General features: G+C 44.4%; 1 protein-coding gene across 1 annotated transcript; it reads left to right on the top strand.

Annotated features, from left to right (window-relative positions):
- Positions 1 to 12,055: 12,055 nt before the first annotated feature.
- Positions 12,056 to 13,038, top strand: LOC116627517 (olfactory receptor 10J4). Its single transcript, XM_032397295.1, is given in 3 exon segments — positions 12,056 to 12,084; positions 12,086 to 12,632; positions 12,664 to 13,038. Coding segments are annotated over 3 exon segments (951 nt in total).
- The last annotated feature ends 2,602 nt before the right edge of the window (positions 13,039 to 15,640 follow it).

Raw genomic sequence — 15,640 nt, 5'->3', positions numbered from 1 at the left:
TTTTGAATAGGTAATACACAACACTGTACAAAAACTAAAACAGGTTTTAGCTAAATATTAGTCTGCCTTCAACTTCCTTCCTCTTTTAGAATGCTGACTCTGAATATATCACCAAAATAACCTATTGATAAACAACCTGAGTTTACTCCTATCTTGATATAGGAGTATGACCTTGACAGAGTATTAGTATCTACTAGAGGGGAGTGAAAAGGCTATTCCTGATGGTTTAGGGTGAGGTATATAATCAGTTTTTCAACTCAGGGGCTTAATTAGGACTGGGTGAGTACTACAATATAGTACTTTAGGATTTGTGGGCTCAATAAAGCAAGGGTTTTGAGGTAAGGGTTTCTAGTGCCTTAGAGAGTTAACAGTTATTTGATGCTATTAAAAAGCTGAAGAGTTTGATGGTCACTGACCTGAATTTTTTCTTGTGAAGGTTCATAAGAATAAAGTTCACAACTTTTGTCTTCCTAGGCAAGGATTGTTTGGAATAGTAACGCCATGCTGATGAAGAATAGTAAAGTTGTACTATTGAAAACAAACGAATGGCAGAGTCATGTTAATACAGTCAGTAAGCATGCACCCTCCTTTCCCCCTTCCACCCCATGTCCAGGAAAGACATAGAATGTAATTATGCAGATATGCCTTCCAATAAGGCTAATACACAAGCATACATGTGCTCATATACACATTCATACTTTCCCTACTATATTTAATAAAATATCTTGGGTGCCCTTCCAGAGAGTACTTAAAGATTCATCTGAATTTTTTTAATGGTGATATAATTTTCCATTTTATAGATAGGTCATTATTAACTTACTGCTGACAGATTTTTTTTCCAGCTGTTGCCATATAATATAAACAATTCTATAATAGACAACTATAAACATGTCATTTCATACTTAAATGAACACAAGAAAGTGAAATGCAAAGTCAAATGCTAGGAGCATACTAAACTTTGATAGAGTGTCACATTTCTCTCTGTACAATTTCTTACCAAGTGATGTCTCACAAAGAAGGTGTCAGGGTGCAATTTCCTATCATTAGGTCTCAAAGAGGAAAGAGAGTGTAGTGAGAGGCAAGAAGGCTCTGCAAGTGAAAGTTTCTATCTGGAGCCACACTGCCTGGGACTGAATCCTCTTTCCTTCTAGCAATGTCCCCACAGGGAAGTCACTTCTGTCTGTTTATCTCTGAAGTGGGCTTAATGAAGCAACATCTTCAGAGTTGTGAGGATCAAAGTAGTTAATATATGCAGAGTGTTTAGAAAACCTAGTAAACGCTATCTAAGTAAACTCAGTACATATAAAGCTTGAGGTTTCCCACCAGTACTGACACTACATACCTGGTGCTTCACCAGGAAAACTGCCAATGATTTTGGAGTGGGGACTGGAAGCTAAAGATAAAAGGCAGTATTCACAGGAAGCTGGTATGAGTACAATCCATTCTATAACTTATTCAGTGTGGCTATGCGTTCAACCCATCTTTCTCTGTGAGATCAGCAATAAAATTCGCAATTAATCTTAAGGGGAGAAGAATCCCCCAAAAGAGATTTGTTCAAACATTTTCTAGTCCCCTACCACGTGACAGGATCTATGGATGCAATGGCTAGTCCATACTAGTTTCTCAACAAACATTTATTGAATGAATAATGAATTAGAGTCTCTGATGTTAAGGAACTGGAAACACCATTAAGGGAGAAAAGTAAATGGGAATGATGGGCAGAATAATGGGTACTACGATGGGGATGAGTACAGGATGCTATAGAAGCATAAGACAAGAGCACCTAACTCAGACCAAGGGTCACAACCCACTAGAGAAGAGGTTATCCAAACTAGTAAGGGAAAGATGACCGATGCATGGGTCACAGGGGGGCATCTGGTTAGAGGAATCAGCATTTAGAAAGATTTAGATGAAGCAGCAAGAGAATCACTACAGGTCAATGGTTAAGGAAAGGTTCCAGAGCCAGAAGGTACTACCACTGAATCTTATTTCACCTTGGGCAGGGTCCAATCGTCTCCATAACACACTGTCCTCATCTATACGATGGGTAACTTTAGTACTTAGCTCTGAATACTGTAAGGCTCAAATAGGTTAAAGCATAAGCCATTAAGCAAAATGACGGACACAGTAAGATCTCCAAAAATGTCGGCCATGGTTATCATCACTGTTAGGGATGATCATGTCACGTTTAGGAAATGAAGAGTGGTTCTGAATGAGTCTAGGGCCATGGGGTTTGTAGCAGCTTTAAGGAGGCTGAGTTCCTGGGGCCTCCTGTAAGGAAGAGAAACCCAGCTGAGACTTTGGGGTTGAACGGTGCCTCAGTGTGTGGGATTTTCCAAAATACAAAGATTGAATGAACCAAATATGTCATTATGCACTTTCTACTATTGTGAGCGCTGAATGAGCCTGCATTAGCTCTGCTCACACCATTCCTAATAGACTGACATGAATCACATCCCTTCTCAGCTTCTGCCACTGCGGACCTCAGAGTCTCTGCCTTATCAGGCTACCTGCACACAGGAGCCCCTTCAACTGTCCCAAGGGCATTTCCCAGCTCTTCTCCGGTGGCGTGGATGGGGGGGTCCCCCACAGGCATGAAAGAGAACTAAGGGTGTGTGAGGGGTCTTTTATTTGTACTGCTCCCTGATGAAACCCAGTTTTGTGTGTTTTTTTTTTTTTAAATCTTTCAGGCCTATATACTTAGAAATTGCCTACAGTGGTTTCAAATCCTACTTTCTTTTAAATTAATAGCTCAGAGGAGTTTATGCGTTAATCATACTCTCTGCTCTCCTCTTAAATGTATTATTTTACATTTTCTCATTCCCTCTTCCGGCCAGCTGCAAAGAAATTCCTGCCATTTATTTTCATTGACTTCTTACCTTCATGTCTTTGAGTATATGCATTTCTATTAAGATAGATAACCATTTATCTCGACCTTTATTACCTGCCTCTAATCTAAACATAATAAAGATTCTCTGTTATTTTAATGGTTCAAATATTAGAGAGCCTTTCCAAATTTTAAAACCCAAAATACATTATTTTTATTTATACAGCAAATAGTTCATCTAGCCTCTTAAAAATACATCCCCCATATAAAAGCCACACTGCTTTTCCCTCAGAGGTGAGGCTCCGTGCATCGGCACTTCATTCCAGAAGCCAACATTCACCCCCACCTGTCATCACAAACATCTTCCTCCTTCCCTTCTAGATGCCACTGTATCTCTCCAACATTAGAGCAGACTCGGGTTCCCCAAGCTCAGAGCTCCACTTTTCTCATGCAACTCATCGCATGTTCAAGTGTTTCCTGGCCCTCTTTCTGTTCCTGTGTGAGAACCAGAGCTCAAAGAACCAGTGCCCATGTCACTACTATGGCTATAAGGAATGATGTCTTTTGTCTCAGACCCAACAGTCTGTGTCCTCCGCCTGCCTCCATGACAGGGCGTCAGGATAACTTGCAGCTAAGGTAAATCTCAGACCCTTCATAGCTCTGGACAGTGGCTTTACTCCCATTTTCTTAATTCTCTAAATATGGCTCTTCCAGAATACGCACAGTGGGTGTTCTGTAGAGAGAGCTGCACCCCCGTGTTCACCACTGCATCACTCGCTACAGCCAAGACATCGAAACAACCTGAGCGTCCATCAACAGATGAATGGATAAAGAGGATGTGGGAGACTACAGGTGTGCACGCACACACACGCACACACTCATATCACCCAGCCATAAAAGAGGAGGAAATGCTGACCTTTGCAACATGAATGACCCAGAGAACATTACAGTAAGTGAAATAAGCCAAACACAGAAAGAAATACTGTATGATCTCTGTATGATCTCATATGTGGAATTTAAAAACACTAAGGTGACAGGAGCAGAGTAGAATGGTAGTTGCCAGGGGCTGGGGGAGCTGGGCAGATGTTGGTCAAAAGATACAAACTTTCAGTTATAAAATAAGTTTGAGGGATCGACTGTGCAGCATGGTGACTACAGCAAATAATGCTGTACCATATACCTGAAATTGGCTAGGAGAGATCTTAAGTGTTCTCACCACACACACACACACACACACACGGTGGTGGATGTGTTAACTAGCTTGATTGTGCTAATCCTTTGACAAGGTATGTATCAAATCATCACATTGTATACCTTAGACATATACAGTTTCTATTTGTTAATTTTACTTTAATAAAGCTAGGGGTCGGGGTGGGGGAGAGAATGCTGGTGAAGGAGCCCTAGAGCACTCCCACAAAGCCCCAAGCCAGACTGGAGCTGGAGGAAAGAGGACGGCAGAGCAGTGGTCTTAAGACAAAAAGAAGCTACCCAGCAAGCTAGACAGAGATGGATGGACATCCATCCAGACAGAAATGACTAGATATGTTTGACCATATGTAACTAGTTTTGGGAAAATGCTTTGCTGTTCTGGTTAAAAAAAAAAAAAAAGACTGGATTAATTATAGATACTTCAAAACTGACAAGAGGGTCCAATTACTAAAATTAAGTGAGAAAACAAAAGTTGCACTGGAAGAGACAGACTTACAGTATGCTGCAGGGCTCAGAATAATATTTGCATATTATAATGACGTATGTTCTCAAAACAGATTTAATTTTTAGTGGGAGGATGACAGGAGAAGTATGTGGGTATGTCTGTGTTCGTGTGTAACAGTGTTGTGAGCGAGCTGGGAAGGCGAGAGAGGATGCCTCAAATCTAGGAATTAAGAAGTATCATTATAGGCATTTTACATAAAATAGAAGCGGCAGAAATATGGAGGTGAATACCCTGAGGAGGAGGCAGAAGAGCTGACTTCTAAGAGGCAAGAATCATGGGTGGATAGAGAACTGTTGTAATAATGAAGTGCCATTTTGTATTTTTAATTCTGCATTTGGATTATTTATAAAAACTAAATTCAATTGTAAAAATTCAGTTTGACTTTTGGATGACTAGAAATAGTGTACATATAACCAGAAAATGAATCAGTCAAACAAAAGCCTGGCGAAGAAACAAACAGAGTAAGAAATCGTAGTAAATGGAAAATAGAGGATGACAGTAATACTCAGCAATATCTCTAATTATAAAAGATGTGAGGGGATTAAGTTAATCAACTGAAACAAAAAGGCTCTCAGACTGAATTTTAATAATCTGACACTACACTATTAAAATAAAATGACACAGGTTGAAAATGAAGAGGTTGAAATGGAATCCAGGAACATGCTGACAAAAAAAGTTGATGTATCACTAGCATCAGACAGAATCGTATACCAAGTGAAAACCAGTAAAGGACCTAGACTATTGATAAGCAAAATAATTCGCCAGGAAATTATTCCATTCATGAATTTATAAGGTCCTAACAGCCTTGCTTCACTTTATATTATGCAAAAATTGGTAAAACTACTGGAAGAAATTTAATACCCAATCACAGGAGATAGTCACACAGTTCTCTCTGAAACTAGTAAAATAATCAATGGGTCAATGGAGCTAAAAAGGGCAGAAGAACAATTAACAAGCCTGATCTAAAAGCCTAACCTTACTGAGAATGGTCACTATCCTGACCCCACAGGACGCCTCAACAAATTGTGAAATATTGGTATTATATAAATAATTTTCATTGACCACAATGCATTAAGAAATCAAGCCCCTTCCCAAAAAAGTAGTCAAACCCTTGATTACCCCTCCTCTTAGATGGGAATATTTACTTCATAAACACTTACATGCCAGCCATTATTCTAAGCACCTTCAAATATTTACTCATTCAATCTTTATAACGGCTGTTTGAGGAAGTACTATCATTCCCCACATCTTACAAATGAGGCAATGGAGACAAGGAGAGAAGGAACAACTCCCCCAAAGAGGGACGGAGAGACAGAAACCCAGCTCTGTGACTCCAGGATCTGAGCTCTTGACTCTTGCCTCACGCTTATTCTGTTCAGAAACATCTAAGTAAACAGAGTTAAAGAAGACATAGAAACAAAATTTTTTAAATACACAGTACTACAACTTAAAACAGAAGCACTACATATCAAAATAAATGAGGAACATCCAGAGCAGTTCTCAGAAATTTATAGCTTTATATATTTACTGTAAGAGGGAAGATAAATAAAAAATTCTAATCCAAAAAGCTTGGAAAAGAACAAAATAAACCCAAAGGAAGTAGAAACAAATAACGAAGTAGAATTTAAAATACCAAAGTAAACATGAAACAACAGAAATGTTATTTAATTTTATTTTGTTATGTTAGTCACCATACATTACATTAGTTTTTGATGTAGTGTTCCATGATTCATTGTTTGCGTATAACACCCAGTGCTCCTTTCAATGTGTGTCCTCCTTAATACCCATCACCAGGCTAACCCATCCCCCCACCCCCCTCCCCTCTAAAACCCTCAGTTTGTTTCTCAGAATCCATAGTCTCTCATGATTCATCTCCCCCTCCGATACCCCCCCTTCATTTTTCCCTTCCTACTATTTTTTTTTTTAACATATATTGCATTATTTGTTTCAGAGGTACAGATCTGTGATTCAACAGTCTTGCACAATTCACAGTGCTCACCATAGCACATACCCTCCCCAATGTCTATCACCCAGCCACCCCATCCCTCCCACCCACCCCACCACTCCAGCAACCCTCAGTTTGTTTCCTGAGATAAAGAATTCCTCATATTAGTGAGGTCATATAATACTTGTCTTTCTTTCCCTGATTGACTGACTTATTTCACTCAGCATAACACCCTCTAGTTCCATCCATATCATTGCAAATGGCAAGATTTTGTGTTTTTTGATGGCTGCATAATATTCCATTGTATATATATACCACATCTTTATCCATTCATCTGTCAATGGACATCTTGGCTCTTTCCAGTTTGGCTATTGTGGACATTGCTACTATAAACACTGGGGTGCATGTACCCCTTCAGATCACTACATTTGTACCTTTGGAGTAAATACCCAGTAGTGCAATTGCTGGGTCATATGGTAGCTCTATTTTCAACTTTTTGAGGAACCTCCATACTGTTTTCCAGAGTGGCTGCACCAGCTTGCATTCCCACTAACAGTGTAGGAGGGTTCCCCCAATGTTATTTTTTAAAATTTGGAATCTTTGGAAAGATCAATTTAAAACAACCTTCAACAATGAAGATAAATCAGACAGACAAAGCAAAATCAGGAAAAAAGGACACAAGGGCAGGTACACATAAAATAACTATAAAAACATACTTGGAACAACTTTAAATATTTGAAAAAGTATATAAAATGGGCAAACTCATAGGAAGATATAAATTACCATAATTATACCAAGAATAAAAAATGTATTAGAATAATAACTCTACAAAAATGGAAAAGCAGTGCAAAAAAAAAAAAAAAAAACTACCCTTTCAAAAAAACAAACAAGAAAAGATACCAGGTTCAGAGCTTACAGAAGGCGTGAAATTTCCCCAGCATTTAAAAACATTGCTAATTGCAAACGTTTGGTACCAAAAATAGGCAAAGAAGAGAAAAATATTTAAGAGATAATTATTGGCAAATAATGGGTAGATGAAAAAATAGCTAATTGAATTCAATAGGGTATATTGGTCTTGGTCTTTGACTAAGAGTTTTCCTTAAAAATGAACGCATGAACATTAGAAAAATCTCTTAATGTAATTCACCACCCTAACCAATTAAAGAGTAAAAAGCATATAATTGTATCCCTGGATATAGAAAAGGAAGCTGAAAATTTAGTAGCCTACTCGTGATAAACTTGCAGATAGACCGGGAATAGAAGGGAACCTCCTTCGTCTGATAGAGGGCATCTGTCAGGGATGTAGAGCAAGCATCCCCTTTCATGGGGACCAAAGCATGAGAAGCACTTTAAAGATGTGAGAGAGAGAGAGAGAGAGAACGCATGAGCAAGCGCAGGAGCGTGAGAGGGAGGGGCAGAGGCAGAGAGAGAATCTCAAGCAGAGTCCCAGCAGAGTGCAGAGCCTGATGTGGGGCTCAATCTCAGGACTCTGAGATCACAACCTGAGCCAAAACCAAGAGTGGGATGCTTAACCAAATGAGCCACCCTGGTGCCCCATGAGAAGCATTTCAGTTAAAATTTGAAAAAAGGAAAAATGCCCCTAAAACAGCTAGCATTCGATACTATAGGATAGCTCATCACTGGGTGCAACAAGAGATATAAAAAGTCAGAACGGAAAAGACAAAACTGCCAAAATAGACAGATGATGTAATCAATGTATTTTCTCCCTTCTCAGAAAAAAACGCCATCCACTCCAGATTTTTCAGTCTTTTTACATCTAAACTCATCTTATGTCAGATAAACATACACTAAGAATCCTACATTTTCTAAAAATGTACTCGTTTTCCAGTTCATAATTTCAATATATCAGGGTTTCCTTTTCTTTCTCATGGGTTTCAAATCCCTTGTATTTCTAATTCCAAAGAGCTGCATAAATATTTGAATGGAACTACTGGAAAACCTGCAAAGGAGGGACATGGACAATTAACTGGTTATCTTCAGGTCTTGGTAAAACCTGCTGCCCACCCCCCAAGCTTTCCTGTAGGTGCCCTGCAGATGGTTTCCATGGTCCAACAAGGCTGCACCCTGGGCCCCCCAGCAGTGGTAAATACTCTACATACGTCTCTCTCTCCACTGTGGGGCTCCCTGGTCTTAATGGCTTATGAGGCCAAGTGGTTCCAGGTTCTCCCGAGTCAATGCTTTGGGGCCATGAGAGATTAATAAACTGCCCTTCTTTCAAGTACTCATGCCTTGTCTGCTGGTTCTTAGAAAGGGAGCCTCTCCTACTTCGACAGGTGTCTAAGAGAAAGGCACAGAGCAGGCACCAGAACTAGGAAACACCCAGGAGCCAAAGTCCCAGGGAAGCTGGTGGATCTGGGGTCTGATCTGCCTTCAACCTGTGGGAAGGCCTGTCTGGGGCTCACAGCGGGAAAGGCAAATAAGGCTGGGTCTGCTGTTGGCACAAATGTGGGGGGGAGATGTAGGAGAGGCAGGAATGACTCCAGGCAGGCCTCCCTTTGCATCACCTTCCTCAGGACGAGGTCCTCCGCTTTCCCTGGCCATACGTGGTGATGCTCTGGAGGGGGGGCGTGCAAAGCAGTGCTGCTTGCACGCGGCACAGAGGCCGCGGCCCCGGTTTCTGCTCTGTTCCCTGCACCTGGCACGTGGGCTGTGCTCCATGAGTACTTGTTGAAAGCATCTAGGAGTGAATGAGTCACAGTTCCAGAACGTTCGAATTGGAAGGGGCCGCGGAGACCCGAGTGTGAGTGGCTTGCCTAATAAAGCCGCACCCTTAAACACCGCTGGGTCCTGAGCCAAGGGCTCCTCTCCATCTACTGAGCAGAGCAGGACTGCGCCCTGACGCAAAGGCTTCGCTCCTGTGGGAAACCCCAGGCTGCCTGCGCACACACGCTCTGTGGGATTGGGCCGATGAGCCCCCTGTCTAATGAGATCCCCAGACATCAGGAGATTCGGATCTTGCTGCTACGGCTGTCTTGGGGATAGTCACTGTGGCTTTGGGGAGAGAGACCCCAGAGTCCAGGAACACTGTCCTCCCTCACAGCCTACAATCCACACTTAAGGGGCAGGGCTATGGAAGGCACTGGAGAGCCTGGTGCTGCTTTCTGCTTCTCCTACATAGGGCCAATCAGGAGAGGAATTAACCGACAGGGCCTGGTGGGTTCTCAGACCGCCTCCTGGGCCTCCCTTCAGAAGGTTCTGTGGATCTGCACCTGCCCCAGCCGAGCGGGAGCACTAGCTGTCGTGGTTCTGGCTCTCAAGCCTGACTCTCTGAAGCCGGCCTGGCAAGAGCTAAGTCGCCCCCCATGACTCCGTAAAGCAGGGATTCTTGTCTCACTGGGTAGGGGCCTCACCGTCGCTGCTCCGTTGCCACGGATGCCACCGTTTCTCTCTTTTGTCCTGGGAATTCTGTCAAGTGGAAACATGAATGTACAGCCGTGCTATCAAACTTTGGGAATAAAAAGCATTATAAATACCAAAAAAAAAAATCACTCAAAGGGTTATCCAAACATTAGCCTAAGAAAATCTCAGGCAGAACTTTCAGAGGGCTTAATTGGTCCATTGAGCCCAAAATAGAGTGTTCAGGGCATCACACAGGGTGAGCCAGGGGAACTGGGAACGTGCCGTCCAGCGCTCACCCTCTATCACGCTCCTGGTGTACGGGCCTGGCGGCGAGCCACGGAACCTCGGACTCTGATGGAGTCAACCTGATCGTCCCCTTTACGCCAGAAAAAACCTATTTCCTGAATATAGAAGTCCCCACCATTTCCTGCCCCAGATATCAACCTGGGGCCAGGCTCACACATCAGGGCTTCATGAGTGCAGGGGCCCACGCAGGGGGTCCGGGACGTGGGTATGCCAGCAGAATCACTGCACTGGGGATGGCTCATCAGCCCAGCCCACACCCTCCCCCGTCCTGGGGACCCGGCTCCCCCGCTGGCATGTTTCCTGCTCAGCCCCCTCCTCCTCCTGCTGCCTCCAAAATCTAGAAGAGCAACCCTGAACCTGCAAGCTGCTGTATACATTCTAGCTGAAGACCAGCCACCTTCTAACCTTGAGCCAGGCTTGGGAGAGGAGAAGTGAGGATAAAAACAATGACCTACAACATTCATATCTTGACATCTGTGCTCATCTTTACCAATAGTGACCATTTATTGGTGGCCTTCTGTATACTGGACCCTCTGCCAAATGCCTTCCAGCCATCTTGTCATGTAATTCTTCCATCAGCCCTCTGTCGTGGAGATCGGTCCTGCCTTCACCTTACAGAGGCAGACACTCCAGCCTGAAGGGACAAATGTTTCTAAGGTCACACGTGAAGTAGGTGGAGCTGGGGTTTGTTCATGGGGGTGTCTGGACTCCAGACCAGCCCTAGCTCCATCCAGATTTCAGAATCTAGAACTTGACAGGAGGTGGGAAGTGGGGACTGGGTTTCTAAGTCAATGATTAGAGGAATCAATGACAAGAACCATCCATGAACATGAGAAAGAGTGCATGTGTTGGGGGAGGGGGAGTCTGACATACGAGAACCCAGTAGGGAGTGGGGAAGGGGAGGTCGGGTGAAGGAGCAGAAATTTAATGTACTGTTGGTCTCTTATGTATCAAGAACTATGCCTGGCTTTCTACACATAGTAATTCATATGATCTCCATAGTAACACTGTGAGAATATATCATTCTATTTTATAGATGAGCAAATGCAGACAAATGAAGTGAGCAAAGAAAAGCATCCCTCCACTTACGCTGGGGTTAAAGCCAGAGACTTCTATAAACTTAAATATTTTGTTCTCTTTATCAATGTTTTCTTATAGTTACTGGTACTTCAAACCTTTAGGATGTTTCAGATGCTTTACTGCATTTAGAGACTAGAAAACAAGCAGAAATGACCCTCCACACAGAAGGGGATGAGAGTATTGAAACCAGTGGTATTTGGGGAACATAGGAAGGAAGCAAGGAGCAGGCTCTGGATCACAGACTGTCCCAGGTCCACACACAAGACTCTCAACAAGGGGAAAAGCAGTGTCTCCTCACTGCCTCTTCTAGACATTGGATTTTGAACTTGAACCATGAGGAAGGCAATGCTCTGTGCTGTGAGCAGAGCTGGAGCTGACCTCCTCCCTCCCAGAAGCGTGCCTCCAACCGCAATCTGTCCCTGGCTTGAATTCTTGTCTTACGCGTGTCCCTTCACAACTGGCTCTGGCAGGTGCAGCTGGACTAAAGCAGGTGAGCTGGGGTGGACATCTAACACCGTGCACTAGAGCCTTCTCTGCTCTGCATCTACTCCCGCCAAGCATGTGAAGTGCTTCTACCATTCCCTGCACATATTTACTCTCTTTCCCAACCCCCTGCATCGGCCCCCAGTGCCAGGTCCCTCAGAACCTTGGGAAGTCCTGGAGAACCCGGCCAGTGTCTGAAGACAGAGAGCTTTGGAAACCTGGAGCAACACCAAATTTGAGTGTTTGCACATGGCCGATGAGGACCCTGGACCAGCCTCCTGTTTCCAGCCTAGATGTTCAACCTTCCCACTTCATCTCTTTCAGACCCAGATTCTCCTTGATGCCAAGACCCAACTTCACTGCTGTGACAGTTCACCTTTGAAGGCTTTTCCATTTTTGGCTGGCAGCACAGACTCATCCTCTTTGTGGTCTTTCTGGTCTTGTACCTGTTGACCCTCGCGAGCAATGCCATCATCTTGATGGTTATCCGCCTCAACCGTCAGCTTCACACACCCATGTACTTCTTCCTGAGTGTCCTGTCCATTTCTGAGACCTGTTACACTGTGGCCATCATCCCCCAGATGTTGTCCAGTCTCCTGAGCCCCCAACAAGCCATCTCCGTTCCAGACTGTGCCACTCAGCTCTTCTTCTATCACACCTTCGGCATCAACAACTGCTTCCTGCTCATGGCCATGGGGTACGACCGCTATGTGGCCATCGGCAACCCCCTACAGTACTCGGTCATCATGGGCAAAAAGACCTGTATACAGTTGGAAGGTGGATCCTAGAGCACTGGCCTGAGCACAGCCATCATTCAGGTGTCTTCTGTGTTCAGCCTGCCCTTCTATGAAGCCAACGTCATCTCCCACTTCTTCTGTGACATCCAACCCCTAATGAAGCTGGCCTGTGCTAGCAGAGTAGCAGCGGAAGCGTGCTGGGCCCAGGAAGCTGGCCTGTGCTGATACCACCACCAAAGAATTTATTACTTTGCTCATCAGTCTGTACGTCCTTGTTCTGCCCATGGTGCTGATTTTCATCTCCTATGTCCCGATTGTCTCCACCATCCTCAAGATGGCATCTGCTGAGGGCCGGAAAAAGGCTTTTGCTACCTGCGCCTCCCACCTCATTGTGGTCATCGTCCACTACGGCTGTACCTCCTTCATCTACCTCAAACCCAAACCCCAAAATTCCCTGCAGGACAGACTCATCTCCGTGACCTACATGGTCGTCACCCCCCTACTGAACCCTGTTGTATACAGCCTGAGGAACAAAGAGGTCAAAGATGCCTTGCTCAGAGCTTTAGGCAAAAAGCCTCTCTCTTAGGTGCTGGCAGTCTCCATAAAACTAACAGTTTGCTGAAGGGGTGCAGTGAGGGAGCCTGTCAGCTAAGAGGCACCAGGTACCTGGTCTAGGCAACAACTGGAGAGGAGGGGGATAGAGTAAAACAAGGAAGGAAAAGAATAAGAGATGGAGGGATGTCCTAAGACCAATAGATGGGCTTACCAGGCTTGGTGAAAACCAAGTAAGAGACTATTCAGGAGCTGTACTATCAGGTTAGACCTTGTTCCTTTTACCCTTGGCATAAGGGACAGTGAGCTAGTAGTGAGGATGGGAAAAATATATAGTATCTATCACAGGAATTTATGGACTCGGAACCTGGCCTCAGCATGAAAACCAGGAGCACTGAAATAAGTGTTCTCCATTATTTACACATAACACTTTCTAGGCTATATTTCATATGACAGTAAAAAAAAAAAAAAAAATCACTCCATTCATTTACCGTGAGCCTACTCCTACCTGTGTGGACCTAGACAGCGAGGTCAGACACAGGCTGATTGCCAGCTGAAAAATTGGTTGAGAAGCATAAAGCAAAAACCGTAAAAGCCGCTTCCTGGATATTGAGGGTTGCAGAAGAGCCCCCATTTTTCACATCCCATCCCCCCTCGTCTCTGGACATCTGGGTGATTTAAGGAACTCTGGCTGCTCTACCCGGGTCTCCTCCGTGGGCTGGCACCCCCACCCCGGCCGACACAGATGCAGGAGTGCCCACCGCTCCTAGCCGCCCCCCCAGCCCCGTTCTGGACAATCACCACAGGCTGAAAGGAGGCTTTCTCAGGGGGGAACCATACCCCACTCCCACCCAGGAGGTACAAAAAGCCACCCACCACGCCTCAAGGTGGGACTAACTCTAGAGTGTTCCATCAGATCAGGCTGCAGGGAGACTGTGACTGAGACGACATCCTGGCTGAGCTCTACCCCGTCCCACCTGCTTCCCTCACTCCATTTTCTGAGTGTACACCCTCCGTCTCTCGCACAGGGGCAGGGGCAGGTTCTGCTTCAGGTCACCTGACCTATGTCAGGGGTGCCCCTATCTATCGGGCAATCACTCCGGGTCCACTGCTTGGGCGGTGTCTCTGCTTCTGATGCACCTAGAACAGTGCTTGGCACAGAGCAGCTGCTCAGTAGTTATGACAAAAAGGAAGAAAAGGAGAGAAAGATGACAGCTATGAGCAACGAAAATACAACTGGCATCAGCAGACAGCTCTCTTCTCCCTCTTTTCCTTTTATTACTAGATGACTTTCGGGTTGTTTGTCCCCACTTGCGACAGCCCTTTTGGTACATTTATTGACTGCATCCTACACAGCCAGCATTAATTTAAGCACTTTATTATTTAATCCTATTAATCTAGGAGGTACATATTTTATTAAACTTATTTTACAGATGAGAAACCTAAAGCCTGAAAAGAAAGTAAATTCCTCAAGGTCACAGATCTAGTATGTGGAACCTAATCAGGACCCAAAAATAGGCAATCCAGCCCCAGAGTCTGTAGCTGCATTATGGGCTCATGAGGATTATTTTAACCAGCTCTTCTCCTTTAAAATAATTGTAGAAGGAGCTCCATACATTGTGGATTTACACATAGCTCAAATCCTGCTAGAACATCCTTGGGTCTTGGAAATAAGTCTGAAAGTTCAGAAATTACATAATGTAATATGCTTCTCCCTTGAAAACCTTGGTGCATCCTTTCCCCACTCAGCACAGCCCTAAAGATGCAAAGAGTATAAAGTGGGCCAAAGACCACTGGAGGGTGATGGGGTGATAGGGCTCATACCCATCAGATTACTAACCCAGTACCCGTCCACTTCTCCACCCTCATGACCCAAGGTAGGAGATACTTATGCAGTAATATTACAGATGGAGCCTCTATAGACTATATAGATGGAGGCTTTGGGGCCAGAGAGGTACATGTCCCAATCCTAGGCCCACCACTATAAGCATGCGTTCTAGGAAAGTGACTTAACCTAGCTGGCCTTCCTTTCCTATCTGTGCATTGGGGCCAGCAAGATCAACCTTCCAAGGTTATTGGGAGGACATGAAAATCTTACGGGCATAACATTTCCTGCCTCATGGGAAGCAGCTGAGCTGTTAGCACCTCCTCTACTTCCCACCCCCACCACTCACTGCTCTCTAGGTCACCCTAATATGGACATGCAGCCAGCTTTGACAACTGAGTTCTCAGAGAATGAGCTCCCTCTTCCTGGTAGGGACTTTGCAATGGGCCCTCCCCCCACCCCATCTTCCCCTACTCAGTAGTCTCTGATCCCATAGTTCAGCACACAAAACCTATTCTCCCAGGTTCTTGCAAGATTCACTTCCTGGCTATACCTGCCATGTGTTAATAAACCACTTCCCTTCCCTCTCAGTTCCTACCCCAGACTCCCTTCCCCTATGCTCTGCCCACTTGCTGGCCTGTCAACCACTTCTCATGGTGTCATTCCCACTTTTCTCCTGGTTGCCTTGAGTCACTGCCAGAGTCCCAGGATTCAGAGGTGCAATCTTTGGATGGAGGCTGAATACACACTAACAAGAACATGTACAACTACTTTTGTACCATAACCCATTTGAAAGCACCAATTATAAATT

The sequence above is a fragment of the Phoca vitulina genome, unplaced genomic scaffold, assembly GCF_004348235.1.
Source record: "Phoca vitulina isolate PV1807 unplaced genomic scaffold, GSC_HSeal_1.0 scaffold97, whole genome shotgun sequence".
Taxonomy (NCBI): domain Eukaryota; kingdom Metazoa; phylum Chordata; class Mammalia; order Carnivora; family Phocidae; genus Phoca; species Phoca vitulina.
The sequence above is the reverse complement of the archived record's forward strand: the minus strand, read 5'-3'. Positions and strand labels throughout refer to the sequence as shown.